The sequence below is a fragment of the Cetorhinus maximus genome, chromosome X (assembly GCF_964194155.1).
Source record: "Cetorhinus maximus chromosome X, sCetMax3.hap1.1, whole genome shotgun sequence".
Classification (NCBI taxonomy): domain Eukaryota; kingdom Metazoa; phylum Chordata; class Chondrichthyes; order Lamniformes; family Cetorhinidae; genus Cetorhinus; species Cetorhinus maximus.
In genome coordinates, this window is record NC_135917.1 from 14,566,572 (window position 1) to 14,586,839 (window position 20,268).

The 20,268-nt window shown below is 48.8% G+C and overlaps 1 protein-coding gene across 1 annotated transcript in view; it reads right to left on the minus strand.

Annotated features, from left to right (window-relative positions):
• LOC144672653 (calcitonin gene-related peptide type 1 receptor-like) overlaps nucleotides 1-20,268 on the minus strand; it is a 139,759-nt gene that overhangs the window by 19,207 nt on the left and 100,284 nt on the right. The window contains exons 2-3 of the mRNA XM_078534529.1: nucleotides 13,403-13,529; nucleotides 5,870-6,023 (exon numbers count right to left, since the gene is read on the minus strand). Of these exons, the coding sequence (XP_078390655.1) occupies nucleotides 5,870-6,023; nucleotides 13,403-13,529 (281 nt within the window). The remainder of the gene's footprint in view (nucleotides 1-5,869; nucleotides 6,024-13,402; nucleotides 13,530-20,268) is intronic.

A 20,268-nucleotide genomic window follows, 5' to 3' on the forward strand; every position in this document is an offset into this window, starting at 1 on the left:
AACCATTGATTCTGTATAAAGCACTGATTCTGTAGAATCCACTGACTCTGTATAAACCACTGACCCTGCAGAAACCACTGATTTCGTAAAAACCACTGATTCTGTAGAAACCACTGATTCTGTAGAATCCACTGATTCTTTAGAAACAACTGATTCTGTATAAAACACTGATTCTGTGGAATCCCCTGATTCTGTACAAAGAACTGACTCTGTATAAACCACTGATTCTGCATAAACCATTGATTCCATAGAAACCATTGATTTTGTAGAAACCACTGATTCTATATAATACACTGATTCTGCAGAATCCACAGATTCTGGATAAATCGCTGATTCTGTGGAATCCACTGATTCTGAACAAAGAACTGACTCTGTATAAACCACTGATTCCTTAGAAACCACTGATTCTGCAGAAACCACTGAGTCTGTAGAAACAAGTGATCTTGTATCAACCACTGATTCTGTAGAAACAACTGATTCTGTATCAACCACTGATTCTGTAGAAACAACTGATTCTGTATTAACCACTGATTCTGATAAAACCACTGATTCTGCAGAAACCATTGATTCTGTATAAAACACTGATTCTGATGAAACCACTGATTCTGTAAAAACCACTAATTCTGTAGAATCAACTGATTCTGTATAAACCACTGATTCTGTATAATCCACTGATTCTGTAGAATCCACTGATTCTGTATAAACCACTGATTCTGTATAATCCACTGATTCTGTAGAATCCACTGATTCTGTGTAACCCACTAATTCTGTATGAATCACTGATAATGTAGAATCCACTGGTTCTGTAGATTCTGTATAAACCACTGATTCTGTATAAATCACTGATTCTGAAAAAATGCACTGATTCTGTATAACCTACTGATTCTGTAGAATCCACTGATTCTGTATAAACCATTGATTCTGTATAAATCACTGATTCTGTAGAAACCACTGATTCCGTAGAAACCACTGATTCTGTATAATACACTGATTCTGCAGAATCCACTGATTCTGGATAAATCGCTGATTCTGTGGAATCCTCTGATTCTGAACAAAGAACTGAGTCTGTATAAACCACTGATTTAGTATAACCCGCTGATCCTGTACAACCAACACTATAAACCACTGATCCTGTATAACCCACATTATAAACCACTGATCCTGTATAACCCACACTATAACCCACCGATCCTGTATAACCCACTGATTCTGTACAAACCACTGATTCTGTATAACCCACTGACTCTGTATAAACCACTGATTCTGTATAACCCACTGACTCTGTATAAACCACTGATTCTGTACAAACCACTGATTCTGTATAACCCACTGACTCTGTATAAACCACTGATTCTGTACAAACCACTGACTCTGTATAACCCACTGACTCTGTATAAACCACTGATTCTGTATAAACCACTGATTCTGTATAAACTACTGATTCTGTATAACCCACTGACTCTGTATAACCCACTGATTCTGTATAACCCACTGACTCTGTATAACCCACTGATTCTGTATAAACCACTGATTCTGTATAACCCACTGATTCTGTATAAACCACAGATTCTGTATAACCCACTGATTCTGTATAACCCACTGACTCTGTATAACCCACTGATTCTGTATAACCCACTGATTCTGTATAATCCACTGATTCTGTATAACCCACTGACTCTGTATAACCCACTGATTCTGTATAACCCACTGACTCTGTATAAACCACTGATTCTGTATAACCCACTGATTCTGTATAACCCACTGACTCTGTATAACCCACTGACTCTGTATAACCCACTGATTCTGTATAATTCACTGATTCTGTATAACCCACTGACTCTGTATAACCCACTGATTCTGTATAAAACACTGATTCTGTATAAACCACTGATTCTGTATAAAACACTGATTCTGTATAACCCTCTGATTCTGTATAAACCACTGATTCTGTATAACCCACTGATTCTGTATAACCCACTGATTCTGTATAAACCACTGATTCTGTATAAAACACTGATTCTGTATAAACCACTGATTCTGTATAACCCACTGATTCTGTATAAACCACTGATTCTGTATAAAACACTGATTCTTTATAACCCACAGATTCTGTATAAAACACTGATTCTGTATGACCCTCTGATTCTGTATAAACCACTGATTCTGTATAACCCACTGATTCTGTATAACCCACTGATTCTGTATAAACCACTGATTCTGTATAAAACACTGATTCTGTATAAACCACTGATTCTGTATAACCCACTGATTCTGTATAAACCACTGATTCTGTATAAAACACTGATTCTTTATAACCCACAGATTCTGTATAAAACACTGATTCTGTATAACCCTCTGATTCTGTATAAACCACTGATTCTGTATAAACCACTGACTCTGTATAACCCACCGATTCTATATAAACCACTGATTCTGTATAAAACACTGATTGTGTATAACCCACTGATTCTGTATAAACCACTGATTCTGTATAAAACACTGATTCTGTATAAACCACTGATTCTGTATAAACCACTGATTGTGTATAACCCACCGATTCTGTATAAACCACTGATTCTGTATAAAACACTGATTGTGTATAACCCACCGATTCTGTATAAACCACTGATTCTGTATAAAACACTGATTGTGTATAACCCACTGATTCTGTATAAAACACTGATTCTGTATAAAACACTGATTCTGTATAACCCACTGATTCTGTATAAACCACTGATTCTGTATAAAACACTGATTCTGTATAAACCACTGATTCTGTATAAAACACTGATTCTTTATAACCCACAGATTCTGTATAAAACACTGATTCTGTATAACCCACTGATTCTGTATAAACCACTGATTCTGTAGAAACCACTGACTCTGTATAAACCACTGATTCTGTAGAAACCACTTATTCTGCAGAGACGTTGGGGAAACACCATGTAGAGGTTTCTCGGAGAGACAAAGTACAGCTTGCTATCGTCTTCCACACTCAATATTGAGTTGAACAGTTTCAGCCCAGAATCTCTCCCACCATTTTGTTTCCTTTCTCTTTGCAGGTTTTGATTTTACCCTATTTTTTCTCGTTTTTGCTTTGCTACAGCATCTGTTCACCGTTTTCCCATTTACATCTCCTCTGGACATATCTTTGTTTCTTTACTTGTCCCATTACCACTCAAGGTCAAAACCTTGCACCATGAACCCTTCTGTTTATTCTCTCCTCTCTTCTAACCTACCACAGACCTTCCCTTTTGTTCTTTTTCCCATCCTCCCCCCTTTCACTTGTTTAAAACCTACTACATTTCTAACTTTCCCCAGTCCTGATGAAAAGGTCACTGACCTGAAACATTAACTCTGTTTCTCTCTCCACAGATGCTGCCTGACCTGCTGAGTTTTTCTGTTTTTAGTTATGAAAGAGAAATGCTGTCTCATTAGTTTGGATTTTATTGTTTAATTTCTGGAGCTGTTATGTGAGAGTGGTGCAGTTGTTATCAGTCTAACTGAATCTAGCAGCTATTAGAATTGAGGACAGGAGTATGATGCATTGGCTGTGGATTCGGGTCCCTGTCTTTTTTTCACCATTATCCTCCATATGAACTGAGGAGTTCTGAGCATCTTCTTAATCCTTCCCCTCATAGATACTGAAGCAGCCCATGTCCAAATGCAGCAAGACCTGGACAATATCCAGGCTTGGGCTGACAAGTGGCAAGTAACATTCGCGCCACACAAGTGTCAAGCAATGACCACCTCCAACAAAAGAGAATCTAACCATCGCCCCTTGACATTCAATGGCATTACCATCACTGAATCCCCCACTATCAACATCCTGGGGGTTACATTGACCAGAAACTGATCTAGACTAGCCATATATGTGGCTACAAGAGCAGATCAGAGGCTGGGAATCCTGCAGCAAGTAACTCACCTTCCTGACTCTCCAAAGCCTGTCCACCATCAACAAGGCACAAGTCAGGAGTGTGATGGAATACTCCCCACTTGCCTGGATGAGTGCAGCTCCAGCCACACTCAAGAAGCTCAACACCATCCAGGACAAAGCAGCCCCGCTTGATTGGCACCACATCCACAAACATTCACTCCCTCCACCACCGGTGCACAGTAGCAGCAGTGTGTACCATCTACAAGATGCACTGCAGAAACTCACCAAATGTCCTTTAGGGAAGGAAATCTGCCATGCTTACCTGGTCTGGCCTACATGTGACTCCAGATCTACAGCAATGTGGTTGGCTCTCAACTGCCCTCTGAACTGGCCTAGCAAGCCACTCAGTTCAAGGGTAATTAGGGATGGGCAATAAATGCTGGCCTTGCCAGTGATGCCCACATCCCGTGATAGAACAAAGAACAAATTGGAGAAGTCTGTAAGCTGGAGGTCAGGGGAGGGTGGGGGCAGTGGGTATACTTTGTGCAATCCCCCGATAGAAATCCTTGCTCTTGGATCAGGAGCATGTCCTTTTCAGGTGTGCCGCCAAGTTCAATGGTTTCCTAGCCTGCACTGCCCCCTACAGAGAGTGCCCAGAACTGCCCTGACTAGCACCAGGAATGAAGGCAAGGACAGAGTCAGCAATGGGCTCAGAGTGATCGCTTGAAGCCCCAACTCGAGGCAGTTTTTTGTGGGCAATACTGGAGGAACTCTTCGTTATTTGGAGTGAATGTGCATTTGCAACATCATTAGTGGAACTGGAGCAGCACTGGGCATTTCTTCAGAAGAGTTGTCTGGGGTGAGTGTGTGCTTTTTATAGTATCTCCCCCGGACCCCCAAACACCCTCAGATATGCTGATTTGTTCCATACAGACAGTCAGTGGTGCAGTACAGGAGAATCTCTAATTTGCACTCAGAGGCTGCCTACATGTGGCGGTAGTGTCTCTGCCTCTGAGCCAGAAGCTTCAGGTTCAAATCCCACTCTGGAACTTGATGACCAAGGAAAGTGCACTCAGTGCGTGGTCAACCCTTCCAACACATGCCAGAGAGATTCCTGGTCAGCCGTGTGATGGGAAGCGATTGCAGCCTTTTACCATCACCATCCATAGCTCCAGGCCACAACATGCATGGAAAGTGCCTGTTGTCACAGCGACTCGGGCTCCTTGCCAGGCTGGTTGTTTTAGTTGGCTGGGTGGTTGCTGGGGGATCAGAGGCCTGATTCCTCCTACTGGCCGGGGCTGGATTTGGGACCTGCCTTCCTGCCCTCCATGTGGTGGAGATTGTGGGTCAGGCCTGACTTCAGCCAGAGAGCTGACGAGGAAGAATACCCAGCGGAGAGATGGAACCGGCCAGCTGAGTGGGACGGAAGAGCTGCTGACTGGGGTTCTGACTGCCTTGCACAAGCTGAGAGCAGCAGTTGCCTTTCTACAGAACCTTGCGCATCTTAAGGCTGCGTCATAGCCAATGCAGTGCCTTTCGCAAGCGCGGCAGCCAATTTGCGCACAGCAAGCTCCCACAAGCCGCAATGACCAGATGATCCGATTTTTGTGATGTTGATTGAGGGATAAATTTTGGGGAAAACTCCCCCCACCTCCCCCATTCTCCTTCAAAATAGCGCCATGGGATTTCTCACATCCACCTGAGAGGGCAGACCCAGGCCTCTGTTTAATATTTCACCCAAAAGACAGCACCTCTGACAGTGCAGCGCTCCCTCAGTACTGCACTGGAGAGTCAGCCTGGATTTGACTCTCAAGTCCTGCTGTAGGGTTCGAATCCACAAGCTCGTGACTCAGAGCCAACTCGGTCACAGCCACCACTTAAATTCCAGAGAGGGAGCGGGTGGGTGCAGGTGAATGTACAAGTCGCTTCCCCCAGTCTTAGCCAAAGGGTGTGGGTACTGCCCCATCGTTCTGTGCTCCTGACAGTACCTACCCCATCCAAGCATGTAGTACCAGAACAATTGTTGCTCCTCCACAAACACAGCCACGATGATGAGCGTGTGCAGGTAGATCCCCTCACAAAGCATCCAGAAGTAATTGCATCCCGTCAAGTACAAGTGAATGAAGAGTAACACCTTACAGGCAACCTGCAGACAGGACACACACAGACACATCAGAGGCAGCAGGCTGGGGCAAGCAGGCTGCGGGTTGGAACAGGGGCAACGCACTGAGGAAGGCTCCCGAAAAGCTGAAACCATTTCGAATGTAGACGGCTCGGATGCAGACAACCCACCGCCCAAACAGCCGCCGCTCCAATCCACGTAACCCCACTCCCCCGCAAACACCATCACCAGCCCCTCCACTGCCCAACCCCACCCGGCCGACCCCACTCAGAATTCCTAATCCCCCTCTGCTAACTCCGGCCTGAGCAACTGGGCCATATGCAGCAGCAGGGAATTGTTACCCAAACTTTCGGCCCCTCGAGTCGGCGATTTCCACCTCAGCTATTTCAGCTGATTAACTTTACACATCAGACAGGCCAACAAAGAGGCCACATTGCCTGATGGAAAAAAAATGTGCCATCTAAATCCCATGTTAAACCTGTCCTGGGAGTGTTTGATGGGGACGGTGTAGAGGGAGCTTTACTCTGTATCTAACCCCGTGCTGTACCTGTCCTGGGAGTATTTGATGGGGACAGTGTAGAGGGAGCTTTACCCTGTGTCTAACCCCGTGCTGTCCCTGTCCTGGGAGTGCTTCATGGGGACAGTGTAGAGGGAGCTTTACTCTGTATCTAACCCGTGCTGTACCTGTCCTGGGAGTGCTTGATGGGGACAGTGTAGAGGGAGCTTTACTCTGTGCTGTAACTGTCCTGGGAGTGTTTGATGGAGACAGTGTAGAGGGAGCTTTGCTTTGTTTCTAACCCCGTGCTGTACCTGTCCTGGGAGCGTTTGATGGGGACAGTGTAGAGGGAGTTTTACTCTGTTTCTAACCCCGTGCTGTACCTGTCCTGGGAGTGTTTGATGGGGACAGTGTAGAGGGAGCTTTACTCTGTATCTAACCCCGTGCTGTACCTGTCCTGGGAATGTTTGATGGGGACAGTGTAGAGGGAGCTTTACTCTGTATCTAACCCCATGCTGTACCTGTCCTGGGAGTGTTTGATTGGGACAGTGTAGAGGGAGCTTTACTCTGCATCTAACCCCGTGCAGCACCTGTCCCGGGAGTGTTTGATGGGACAGTGTAGAGGGAGCTTTACTCTGTATCTAACCCCGTGCTGTAACTGTTCTGGGAGTGTTTGATGGGGACAGTGTAGAGGGAGCTTTACTCTGTACCTAACCCCGTGCTGCACCTGTCCCGGGAGTGTTTGATGGGGACAGTGTAGAGGGAGCTTTACTCTGTATCTAATCCTGTGCTGTACCTGTCCTGGGAGTGTTTGATGGGGACAGTGTAGAGGGAGTTTTACTCTGCATCTAACCCCGTGCTGTACCTGTCCTGGGAGTGTTTGATGGGGATGGTGTAGAGGGAGCTTTACTCTGTATCTAACCCCGTGCTGTACCTGTCCTGGGAGTGTTTGATGGGAATGGTGTAGAGGGAGCTTTACTCTGTATCTAACCCCGTGCTGTACCTGTCCTGGGAATGTTTGATGGGGACAGTGTAGAGGGAGCTTTACTCTGTATCTAACCCCGTGCTGTACCTGTCCTGGGTGTGTTTGATGGGGACAGTGTAGAGGGAGCTTTACTCTGTATCTAACCCCGTGCTGTACCTGTCCTGGGAGTGTTTGATGGGGACAGTGTAGAGGGAGCTTTACTCTGTATCTAACCCCGTGCTGTACCTGTCCTGGGAGTGTTTGATGGGACAGTGTAGAGGGAGCTTTACTCTGTATCTAACCCCGTGCTGTACCTGTCCTGGGTGTGTTTGATGGGGACAGTGTAGAGGGAGCTTTACTCTGTATCTAACCCCGTGCTGTACCTGTCCTGGGAGTGTTTGATGGGGACAGTGTAGAGGGAGCTTTACTCTGTATCTAACCCCGTGCTGTACCTGTCCTGGGAGTGTTTGATGGCGACAGTGTAGAGGGAGCTTTACTCTGTATCTAACCCCGTGCTGTACCTGTCCTGGGAGCGTTTGATTGGCCTAATTCTGGGGAATGAAGCAGGACAGGTGGCTGAGGTGGTGGTGGGTGAGCATTTTAGTGATAGCGGCCACAATATGGTACAATTTAAGCTTATTATGGACAAAGAAATAGACAAGTTGCAAAAAAATGTTTTGGGTTGGGAGAGAGCGGATTTTAATAAAATAAGGCAGGATCTGGCCAAGGTAGACTGGGAACTGCTACTTGTGGGGAAATCTACAGAGGAGCAGTGGGGGGCGTTCAAAAAGGAAATGGGGAGGGCACAAGCTCAACATGTTCCCTCTAGGGTGATAGGAAGGAGTAACAAGCCCAGAGAACCATGGATGACCAGAGATACTCAGGTTATGATGAGAAGGAAAAGAGAGGCTTTTAGCAGGTACAAGGGAGGCAAATCAGCAGAGGCATTAGTGAAATACAGAAAGTGCAGGGTGGAGCTTAAGAAAGCAAATAGGAGAGCAAAGAGGGGATATGAGAAAGCTCTGGCTGGTAAAAGTAGGGAAAATCCCAAGATATTCTATAAGTATATCAATGGGAAGAGGATAACCAGGGAAACAGTAGAGCCCATTAGAGACCAAGGGGGCAATCTATGGGTGGAACCAGAGGACATCGCTAGAGTGTAGAATGAATACTTCACATCCGTCTTCACCCAAGGGAATGAGGATGAAGGTATGGAACTCGGGAAGAGAGACTGTGAGGTTTTTGAGCAAATTGATATAGGGAGTGACAAGGTATTGGAGGTGTTGGCAGGCTTAAAAGTGGCCAAATCTCCAGGTCTGGATTATTTATGCCCCAGACTGCTGAGGGAGGCAAGGGAGGAGATCACAGGGGCTCTGACCCAAATTTTTAATTCCTCTCTGGCCACGAGGGAGGTGCCAGAGGACTGGAGAACAGCTAATGTGGTTCCGCTATTTAAGAAGGGTTGTAGAGATAAGCCAGGGAACTACAGGCCAGTGAGTCTCACATCAGTGGTAGAGAAACTATTGGAGAAAATTCTGAAGGAGAGAATCTATCTCCACTTGGAGAGGCAAGGTTTGATCAGGGATAGTCAGCATGGCTTTGTCAGAGGGAGGTCATGCCTAACAAATTTGATTGAATTTTTTGAGGAGGTGACCAGGTGTGTAGATGAGGGTAGTGCAGTTGATGTAGTTTATATGGATTTCAGCAAAGCCTTTGACAAGGTCCCACATGGGAGACTTATAAAGAAGGCAAAGGCACATGGGATACAGGGTAATTTAATAAGGTGAGTTCAAAATTGGCTTAGTTGTAGGAGACAGAGGGTGATGGCAAAAGGATGCTTTAGTGACTGGAAGCCCGTGTCCAGTGGCTTACCACAGGGATCTGTGCTGGGTCCCCTATTATTTGTCATTTATATAAATGACATAGATGACTATGTTGGGGGTAGGATTGGTAAGTTTGCGGATGACACAAAGATTGGCCGGGTGGTTAACAGTGAGGTTGAGTGTCTTGGGCTACAGGAAGATATGGACGGGATGGTCAAATGGGCAGATAAGTGGCAGATGGAATTTAACTCTGAAAAGTGTGTGGTGATACACTTTGGAAGGAGTAATTTGACAAGGATGTATTCAATGAACGGCATGAGACTAGGAAGTTATGAGGAACAAAGGGACCTTGGCGTGTGTGTCCATAGATCTCTGAAAGTGGAGGGGCATGTTAATGGGGTGATGAAAAAGGCATATGGGATACTTGCCTTTATCAATCGAGGCATAGATTACAAAAGTAGGGAGGTCATGTTGGAGTTGTATAGAACCTTGGTGAGGCCACAGCTGGAGTACTGTGTGCAGTTCTGGTCGCCACATTATAGGAAGGATGTGATTGCACTGGAGGGGGTGCAGAGGAGATTCACCAGGATGTTGCCTGGGATGAAACATTTAAGTTATGAAGAGAGGTTGGATAGAGTTGGGTGGTTTTTGTTGGAGCAGAGAAGACTGAGGGGCGACCTGATCGAGGTGTGCAAGATTATGAGGGGCATGGACAGGGTGGATAGGGAGCAGCTGTTCCCCTTAGTTGAAGTCACAAGGGGCATAAGTTCAAGGTGAGGGGCAGGAGGTTTAGGGGGGATGTGAGGAAAAACTTTTTTACCCAGAGGGTGGTGACGGTCTGGCCTGGGAGGGTGGTGGAGGCGGGTTGCCTCACATCCTTTAAAAAGTACCTGGATGAGCACTTGGCACGTCATAACATTCAAGGCTATGGGTCAAGTGCTGGTAAATGGGATTAGGTAGGTAGGTCAGGTGTTTCTCACGTGTCGGTGCAGACTCAATGGGCCGAAGGGCCTCTTCTGCACTGTGATTCTGTGATTCTGTGATTCTGTGACAGTGTAGAGGGAGCTTTACTCTGTATCTAACCCCGTGCTGTACCTGTCCTGGGAGTGTTTGATTGGGACAGTGTAGAGGGAGCATTACTCTGTATCTAACCCCGTGCTGTACCTGTCCTGGGAGTGTTTGATGGGGACAGTGTAGAGGGAGCTTTACTCTGTATCTAACCCCGTGCTGTACCTGTCCTGGGAGTGTTTGATGGGGACAGTGTAGAGGGAGCTTTACTCGTATCTAACCCCGTGCTGTACCTGTCCTGGGAGTGTTTGATCGGGACAGTGTAGAGGGAGCTTTACTCTGTATCTAACCCCGTACTGTACCTGTCCTGGGAGTGTTTGATTGGGACAGTGTAGAGGGAGCTTTACTCTGTATCTAACCCTGTGCTGTACCTGTCCTGGGAGCGTTTGATGGGGACAGTATAGAGGGAGCTTTACTCTGTATCTAACACCGTGCTGTACCTGTCCTGGGAGTGTTTGATGGGGACAGTGTAGAGGGAGCTTTACTCTGTATCTAACCCCGTGCTGTACCTGTCCTGGGAGTGTTTGATGGGGACAGTGTAGAGGGAGCTTTACTCTGTATCTAACCCTGTGCTGTACCTGCCCTGGGAGTGTTTGATGGGGACAGTGTAGAGGGAGATTTAATCTGTATTTAACCCCGTGCTGTACCTGTCCTGGGAGCGTTTGATGGGGACAGTATAGAGGGAGCTTTACTCTATACCTAACCCCGTGCTGTACCTGTCGTGGGAGTGTTTGATGTGGACAGTGTAGAGGGCGCTTTACTCTGTATCTAACCCTGTGCTGTACCTGCCCTGGGAGTGTTTGATGTGGACAGTGTAGAGGGAGCTTTACTCTATATCTAACCCCGTGCTGTGCCTGTCCTGGGAGTGTTTGATGGGGACAGTGTAGAGGGAGCTTTACTCTGTATTTAACCCCGTGCTGTACCTGTCCTGGGAGCGTTTGATGGGGACAGTATAGAGGGAGCTTTACTCTATACCTAACCCCGTGCTGTCCCTGTCCTGGGAGTGTTTGATGGGTACAGTGTAGAGAGAGCTTTACTCTGTATCTAACCCCGTGCTGTCCCTGTCCTGGGAGTGTTTGATGGGTACAGTGTAGAGGGAGCTTTACTCTGTATTTAACCCCGTGCTGTCCCTGTCCTGGGAGTGTTTGATGGGGACAGTGTAGAGGGAGCTTTACTCTGTATCTAACCCCGTGCTGTACCTGCCCTGGGAGTGTTTGATGGGGACAGTGTAGAGGGAGCTTTACTCTGTATCTAACCCCGTGCTGTACCTGTCCTGGGAGTGTTTGATGGGGACGGTGTAGAGGGAGCTTTACTCTGTATCTAACCCCGTGCTGTACCTGTCCTGGGAGTGTTTGATGGGGACAGTGTAGAGGGAGCTTTACTCTGTATCTAACCCCGTGCTGTACCTGTCCTGGGAGTGTTTGATGGGGACGGTGTAGAGGGAGCTTTACTCTGTATCTAACCCCGTGCTGTACCTGTCCTGGGAGTGTTTGATGGGGACAGTGTAGAGGGAGCTTTACTCTGTATCTAACCCCGTGCTGTACCTGTCCTGGGTGTGTTTGATGGGGACAATGTAGAGGGAGCTTTACTCTGTATCTAACCCCATGCTGTACCTGTCCTGGGAGTGTTTGCTGGGGACAGTGTAGAGGGAGCTTTACTCTGTATCTAACCCCGTGCTGTACCTGTCCTGGGTGTGTTTGATGGGGACAGTGTAGAGGGAGCTTTACTCTGTATCTAACCCTGTGCTGTACCTGTCCTGGGAGTGTTTGATTGGGACAATGTGGAGGGAGCTTTACTCTTTATCTAACCCCGTGCTGTACCTGTCCTGGGAGTGTTTGATGGGGACAGTGTAGAGGGAGCTTTACTCTGTATCTAACCCCGTGCTGTACCTGTCCTGGGAGTGTTTGATGGGGACAGTGTAGAGGGAGCTTTACTCTGTATCTAACCCCGTGCTGTACCTGCCCTGGGAGTGTTTGATGGGGACAGTGTAGAGGGAGCTTTACTCTGTATCTAACCCCGTGCTGTACCTGTCCTGGGACTATTTGATGGGGACAGTGTAGAGGGAGCTTTACTCTGTATCTAACCCCGTGCTGTACCTGTCCTGGGAGTGTTTGATGGGGACAGTGTAGAGGGAGCTTTACTCTGTATCTAACCCCGTGCTGTACCTGTCCTGGGAGTGTTTAATGGGGACAGTGTGGAGGGAGCTTTACCCTGTATCTAACCCCGTGTTGTACCTGTCCTGGGAGTGTTTGATGGGGACAGTGTAGAGGGAGCTTTACTCTGTATCTAACCCTGTGCTGTACCTGTCCTGGGAGTGTTTGATGGGGACAGTGTAGAGGGAGCTTTACTCTGTATCTAACCCCGTGCTGTACCTGTCCTGGGAGTGTTTGATGGGGATGGTGTAGAGGGAGCTTTACTCTGTATCTAACCCCGTGCTGTACCTGTCCTGGGAGTGTTTGATGGGGACAGGGTATATTTGTGCCTCAGCCTTGTTTTTCTGCCCTGCCTCCAGTTGATGGAGACTTTTGTTAACATTTGTTTGAAATGCCCATACAATGTGTTTGTGTCTGACTGCTCCAGTGGGTGTTGGAGAGACACAGCGAGGGTGGGGCCTTGCACTGTTGGGTCCCTGACAGATCAGTGGGCTCAATGGAGTTTCAGGGCTAATTAGGTTTGCCCCCCAGTTTATTGCAACACCGCTGCCAGTTACCCTTTGACCTTTAGCCTTGCTGACAGCGCCTGATGTAGAGAGTGCCAATGCATGCCAGCGCGGGCATTCAGCGCAAGCTTGGGGGTTTGCGAGAAAGCATTTTCGAGTGCAGTAGGAGAGTTTCTGTAAGAGTTGCAGCTCTGCCTAAGGACGGCGCTCAGACAGTCTATTGTTGCCACTGTTCTCCTCTGTATGCTGTCCAGCTCTTGCCCTTCGGTAGGGTAACGTTGAACATATGACTGCTTTTCAGATCAAAACGAGAAGTGAAGTGCGCCACCCAGAGCCTGGCTCTCAAGGTCTCAAGGTGGCTCTGAAATGCCGTTTGAAGTAACTTTGACTTACAGGGTTTCGAGCGACTAGTTCCTGGTCATTGGCCACTGCTGTCAGCCAAATGATGGTAACGATGGAGTTGAGGATGTATGATATGAAGAGGCTTTTGTGCAGCGAGATCCTCTGGCAGCTGAGACTCCTGCAAGACAAAACAAGGTTCTGTTTTAGGGTGAGGGTGAGACAGAGTCTCATGCCCGTCGTCTCAGGCTGGAAAAGCCAGGCATCATTCACAATGTGAGCCTTGACATAACCTCACTGATCATCCAGAAACTCTGGCTAAAAAACGTGGGCCGTCGTGAAGACACATTGGGCTGAGGTGTGATGCCTCAGCCAGTCAAATAGCCCAGCAGCACCATGAGTAGAAACGTTTTGATCAGGGCACAGACCAGCCAGCAGGCCATTGGGTCAGGATTTTTATTTATTCATTCATGGGATGTGGGCGTCGCTGGCTGGGCCAGCATTTATTGCCCATCCCTAATTGCCCCTTGAGAAGGTGGCGGTGAGCTGCCTTCTTGAACCGCTGCAGTCCATGTGGTGTAGGTGCACCCACAGTGCTGTTAGGGAGGGAGTTCCAGGATTTTGACCCAGTGACAGTGAAGGAATGGCCGATATATTTCCAAGTCAGGATGGTGAGTGACTTGGAGGGGAACTTCCAGGTGGTGGTGTTCCCCATGTGTCTGTTCGTCTCAATGGTAGCGGTCATGGGTGCTGTCTAAGGAGCCTTGGTGAGTTGCTGCAGTGCATCTTGTAGATGGTACACACACTGCTGCTACTGTGCGTCGATGGTGGAGGGAGTGAATGTTTGTGGATGTGGTGCCAATCAAGCGGGACTGCTTTGCCCTGGATGGTGTCGAGCTTCTTGAGTGTTGTTGGAGCTGCACTCATCCAGGCAAGTGGGGAGTATTTGCAGACTCGTTGCTTAACTGCTGGTGTTGCATATTTCTTTTGGAGACAGGGCAGTCCGGACGGCTGTTGTTGGCTTGTGATAGGCCGACCTCCCATTGCCCTTCTCCTCCCTGGGATTTAGTTGTGGGGACAGGCACCTCCTGAGAATGGGGAGCTGACAATGTCTGAGCTGACACTGAGGCAGAGTGCTGCCAACACACCCTAATGATTCAGATAAGGCCCAAGGCCTAATTCTGGGCAAGCCTTGGGCCTCCCAGCTCAGGTCTGGGCCCAGAAACAGACTGGAAGAAATGCTGACTACTTCCTTTTTCTGCTCAATGAGATAGTAGCAAGAACACAAGAGAATTGTTTCTCTCAGCGTTTCCTGGAATTCTTTTTGTCATTCTCACATGAAGAATCGCAGGAAACACTAAAAAACCACAATTATGCACAGCAAGGCCAATTCGGATGTAGAATTCCTGGCCAAGAATCATTGCTGCGGCATTAAAATCTTTAAATTATTTTAAAGCGTGTTAGAGAGAGACTTAGTGGAACCAGAAATAGTAAAATATATGGGGAGTGAGGGGGAGAGTGGGATTAGACTGGGTGGCATATTAAAGGGTGTGGGGAGTGAGGGGGAGAGTGGGATTAGACTGGGTGGGATATTAAAGGATGTGGGGAGTGAGGGGGAAAGTGGAATTAGACTGGGTGGGATATTAAAGGGTGCGGGGAGTGTGGGGGAGAGTGGGATTAGACTGGGTGGGATATTAAGGGTGTGGGGAGTGAGGGGGAGAGTGGGATTAGACTGGGTGGGATATTAAAGGGTGTGGGGAGTGAGGGGGAGAGTGGGATTAGACTGGGTGGGATATTAAAGGGTGCGGGGAGTGAGGGGGAGAGTGGGATTAGACTGGGTGGGATATTAAAGGGTGTGGGGAGTGAGGGGGAGAGTGGGATTAGACTGGGTGGGATATTAAAGGGTGTGGGGAGTGAGGGGAGAGTGAGATTAGACTAGGTGGGATATTAAAGGGTGTGGAGAGTGAGGGGGAGAGTGGGATTAGACTGGGTGGGACATTAAAGGGTGTGGGGAGTGAGGGGGAGAGTGGGATTAGACTGGGTGGGATATTAAAGAGTGCGGGGAGTGAGGGGGAGAGTGGGATTGGACTGGGTGGGATATTAAAGGGGGTGGGGAGTGAAGGGGAGAGTGGGATTAGAATGGGTGGGATATAAAAGTGTTTGAGGAGTGAGGGGGAAAGTGGGATAAGAATGGGTGGGATACTGAAAGGTGTGGAGAGTGACCAGGAGAGTGGGATTAGACTGGGTGGGATATTAAACTATGTGGGGAACGAGAGGGAGAATGGGATTAGTCTGGTTGCGATATTAAAGGGTGTGGGGAGTGAGGGGGAGAGTGGGATTAGGCTGGGTGGGATATTAAAGGGTGTGGGGAGTGAGGAGGAGAGTGGGATTAGGCTGGGTGGGATATTAAAGGGTGTGGGGAGTTAGGGGTAGAGTGGGATTAGACTGGGTGGGATATTAAAGGGTGCGGGGAGCGTATGTGAGAGTGGGATTAGACTAGGTGGGATATTAAATGGTACGGGGAGTGAGGGGGGAGAGTGGGATAAGGCTGGGTGGCAAATTAAAGGGTGTGGGTGACGAGGGGGAGAGCGGGATTCGACTGGGTGCGATATTAAAGGGTGTGGAGAGTGAGAGGGTGAGTGGGATTAGACTGGGTGGGATATTAAAGGGTTTGGGGAGTGAGGGGGAGATTGGGATTAGACTGGGTGGGATATTAAAGGGTTTGGGGAGTGAGGGGGAGATTGGGATTAGACTGGGTGGGATATTAAAGGGAGCGGGGAGAGAGGGGGAGAGTGCGATTAGACTGGGTGGGATATTAAAGGGTGTGGGGAGTGAGGGGGAGAGTGGTATTAGACTGCGTGGGATGTTAAAGGGTGTGGGGAGTGAGGGGGAGAGTGGGATTAGAATGGGTGGGATATTAAAGGGTGTGGGGAGTGAGAGGGAGAATGGTATTAGACTGGGTGGGATATTAAAGGGTGTGGGGAGTGAGGAGAGTGGGATTGGATTTGGTTGAATATTAAATGGTGCGGGGAGTGAGGGGGATTGTGGGATTAGACTGAGTGGGATACTAAAGGGTGCGGGGAGTGAGAGGGAGCGTGGGATTAGACAGGGTGGGATATTAAAGTATGCGGGGAGTGAGGAGGAGAGTGGGATTAGACTGGGTGGGATATTAAAGGGTGCGTGGAGTGAGGGGGAGAGTGGGATTAGACTGGGTGGGATATTAAAGGGTGCGGGGAGTGAGAGGGAGATTGTGATTAGACTGGGTGGCAAATTAAAGGGTGTGGGTGACGAGGGGGAGAGCGGGATTCGACTGGGTGCAATATTAAAGGGTGTGGAGAGTGAGAGGGAGCGTGGTCTTAGTCTGGGTGGGATATTAAAGGGTGTGGGGAGTGAGGGCAGTGGGATTAGACAGGGTGGGATATTAAAGGGTGTGGGGATTAAGGAGTAGAGTGGGATTAGACTGGGTAGGATATTCAAGGGTGCGGGGAGTGAGGGGGAGAGTGGGATTAGATTGGGTGGGATATTAACGGTTGTGGGGAGTGAGGGGGAGAGTGGGATTAGACCGGGTGGGATATTAAAGGGTGTGGGGAGTGAGGAGAGTGGGATTGGATTTGGTGGAATCTTAAATGGTGCGGGGAGTGAGGGGGGAGAGTGGGATTAGACTGGGTGGGATATTAAAGGGCGTGGGGAGTGAGGGGGAGAGTGGGATTAGACTGTGTGGGATATTAAAGGGTGTGGGGAACGAGGGGGAGAGTGGGATTAGACTGGGTGGGATATTAAAGGGTGTGGGGAGTGAGGAGAGTGGGATTGGATTTGGTGGAATCTTAAATGGTGCGGGGAGTGAGGGAGGAGAGTGGGATTAGACTGGGTGGGATATTAAAGGGTGTGGGGAGTGAGGGGGAGAGTGGGATTAGACTGGGTGGGATATTAAAGGGTGTCGAGAGCGAGGGAGAGAGTGCGATTTAGACTGGGTGGGATATTAAACGGTGTGGGGAGTGAGGGGGAGAGTGGGATTAGACTGGGTGGGATATTAAAGGGTGTGGGGAGTGAGAGGGTGCGTGGGATTAGACTGGGTGGGATATTAAAGTATGCAGGGAGTGAGGAGGAGAGTGGGATTAGACTGGGTGGGATATTAAAGGGTGTGGGGAACGAGGGGGAGAGTGGGATTAGACTGGGTGGGATATTAAAGGGTGCGGTGAGTGAGGGGGAGAGTGGGATTAGACTGGATGGGTTATTAAAGGGTGCGGGGGGTGAGGGGGAGAGTGGGATTAGACTGGGTGGGATATTAAAGGGTGCGGGGAGCGTATGTGAGAGTGGGATTAGACTAGGTGGGATATTAAAGGGCGTGGGGAGTGAGGGGGAGAGTGGGATTAGACTGGGTGGCAAATTAAAGAGTGTGGGGAACGAGGGGGAGAGTGGGAATCGACTGGGTGCGATATTAAAGGGTGTGGGGAGTGAGAGGGAGAGTGAGTTTAGTCTTGGTGGGATGTTCAAGGATGTGGAAATAAAGGATGAGAGTGGGATTAGACTGGGTGGGATATTAAAGGGTGTGGGGAACGAGGGGGAGAGTGGGATTAGACTGGGTGGGATATTAAAGGGTGTGGGGTGTGAGCGGGAGAGTGGTATTAGAGTGGGTGGGGTATTAAAGGGGAAGGTGGGATTAGACTGGGTGGGATATGAAAGAGTGTGGGGAGTGAGGGGTAGAGTGGGATTACACGGTGATGGATTTTTACTGGTTTGGGGAGTGAAAGGGAGAGTGGGATTAGGCTCGATGGGATATTAAACGGTGCAGGGAGTGAGCGGTAGACAGGGATTAGACTGGGCGGGATATTAAAGGTTGCGGGGATTGAAGGGTAGAGTGGGCTTAGACTGGATGGGTTATTAAAGGGTGTGGGGAGTGAGAGGGAGAGTGAGTTTAGTCTGGGTGGGATATTCAAGGATGTGGAAATAAAGGATGAGAGTGGGATTAGACTGGGTGGGATATTAAAGGGTGTGGGGAGTGAGGAGAGTGGGATTGGATTTGGTGGAATCTTAAATGGTGCGGGGAGTGAGGGGGGAGAGTGGGATTAGACTGGGTGGGATATTAAAGGGTGTGGGGAGTGAGGGGGAGAGTGGGATTAGACTAGGTGGGATATTAAAGTATGCGGGGAGTGAGTGGGAGAGTGGGATTAGACCGGGTGGGATATTAAAGGGTGTGGGGAGTGAGGAGGAGAGTGGGATTATACTGGGTGGGATATTAAAGGGTGTAGGGAGTGAGGGGGAGAGTGGGATTAGACTGGGTGGGATATTAACGGGTGCGGGGAGTGAGGGGAGAGTGAGATTAAACTGGGTGGGATATTAAAGGGTGTGGAGAGTGAGGGGGAGAGTGGGATTAGACTGGGTGGGATATTAAAGGATGTGGAGAGTGAGGGGGAGAGTGGAATTAGACCGGGTGGGATATTAAAGGGTGTGGGGAGTGAGGGGGAGAGTGGGATTAGACTGGGTGGGATATTAAAGGGTGTGGGGAGCGAGGGGGAGAGTGGGAATAGACTGGGTGGGATATTAAAGGGTGTGGAGAGTGAGGGGGAGAGTGGGATTAGAATGTTTGGGTTATTAAAGGGTGTGGGGAGTGAGGGTGAGAGTGGGATTAGACTGGGTGGGATATTAAAGGGTGTGGGGAGTGAGGGGGACAGTGGGATTAGACTGGGTGGGATATTAAAGGCTGCGGGGAGTGAGGGGGAGAGTGCAATTAGATGGGTGGGATATTAAAGGGTGTGTGGAACGAGAGGGAGAGTGGGATTAGTCTGGGTGGGATATTAAAGGGTGCGGGGAGTGGGGAGAGTGGGATTAGAATGGGAGGGATATTAAAGGGTGCGGGGAGTGAGGGGGAATGCGGAATTAGACTGGGTGGGATATTAAAGGGTGTGGAGAGTGACCAGGAGACTGGGATTAGACTGGGTGGGATATTAAACTATGTGGGGAACGAGAGGGAGAATGGGATTAGTCTGGATGCGATATTAAAGGGTGTGGGGAGTGAGGGGGAGAGTGGGATTAGGCTGGGTGGGATATTAAAGAGTGTGGGGAGTGAGGGGTAGAGTAGGATTAGTCTGGATGGCTATTAAAGGGTGTGGGGAGTGAGGAGGAGAGTGGGATTAGGCTGGGTGGGATATTAAAGGGTGTGGGGAGTTAGGGATAGAGTGGGATTAGACTGGGTGGGATATTAAAGGGTGCGGGGAGCGTATGTGAGAGTGGGATTAGACTAGGTGGGATATTAAAGGGTAAGGGGAGTGAGGGGGGAGAGTGGGATTAGGCTGGGTGGCAAATTAAAGGGTGTGGGTGACGAGGGGGAGAGCGGGATTCGACTGGGTGCGATATTAAAGGGTGTGGAGAGTGAGAGGGAGAGTGGGATTAGACTGGGTGGGATATTAAAGGGTGTGGGGAGTGAGAGGGAGAATGGTATTAGACTGGGTGGGATATTAAAGGGTGTGGGGAGTGAGGAGAGTGGGATTGGATTTTGTTGAATATTAAATGGTGCGGGGAGTGAGGGGGATTGTGGGATTAGACTGAGTGGGATATTAAAGGGTGCGGGGAGTGAGAGGGAGCGTGGGATTAGACAGGGAGGGATATTAAAGTATGCGGGGAGTGAGGAGGAGAGTGGGATTAGACTGGGTGGGATATTAAAGGGTGCGGGGAGTGAGGGGGAGAGTGGGATTAGACTGGGTGGGATATTAAAGGGTGCGGGGAGTGAGAGGGAGATTGTGATTAGACTGGGTGGCAAATTAAAGGGTGTGGGTGATGAGGGGGAGAGCGGGATTCGACTGGGTGCGATATTAAAGGGTGTGGAGAGTGAGAGGCAGCGTGGGATTAGACTGGGTGGGATATTAAAGTATGCGGGGAGTGAGGACGAGAGTGGAATTAGACTGGGTGGGATATTAAAGGGT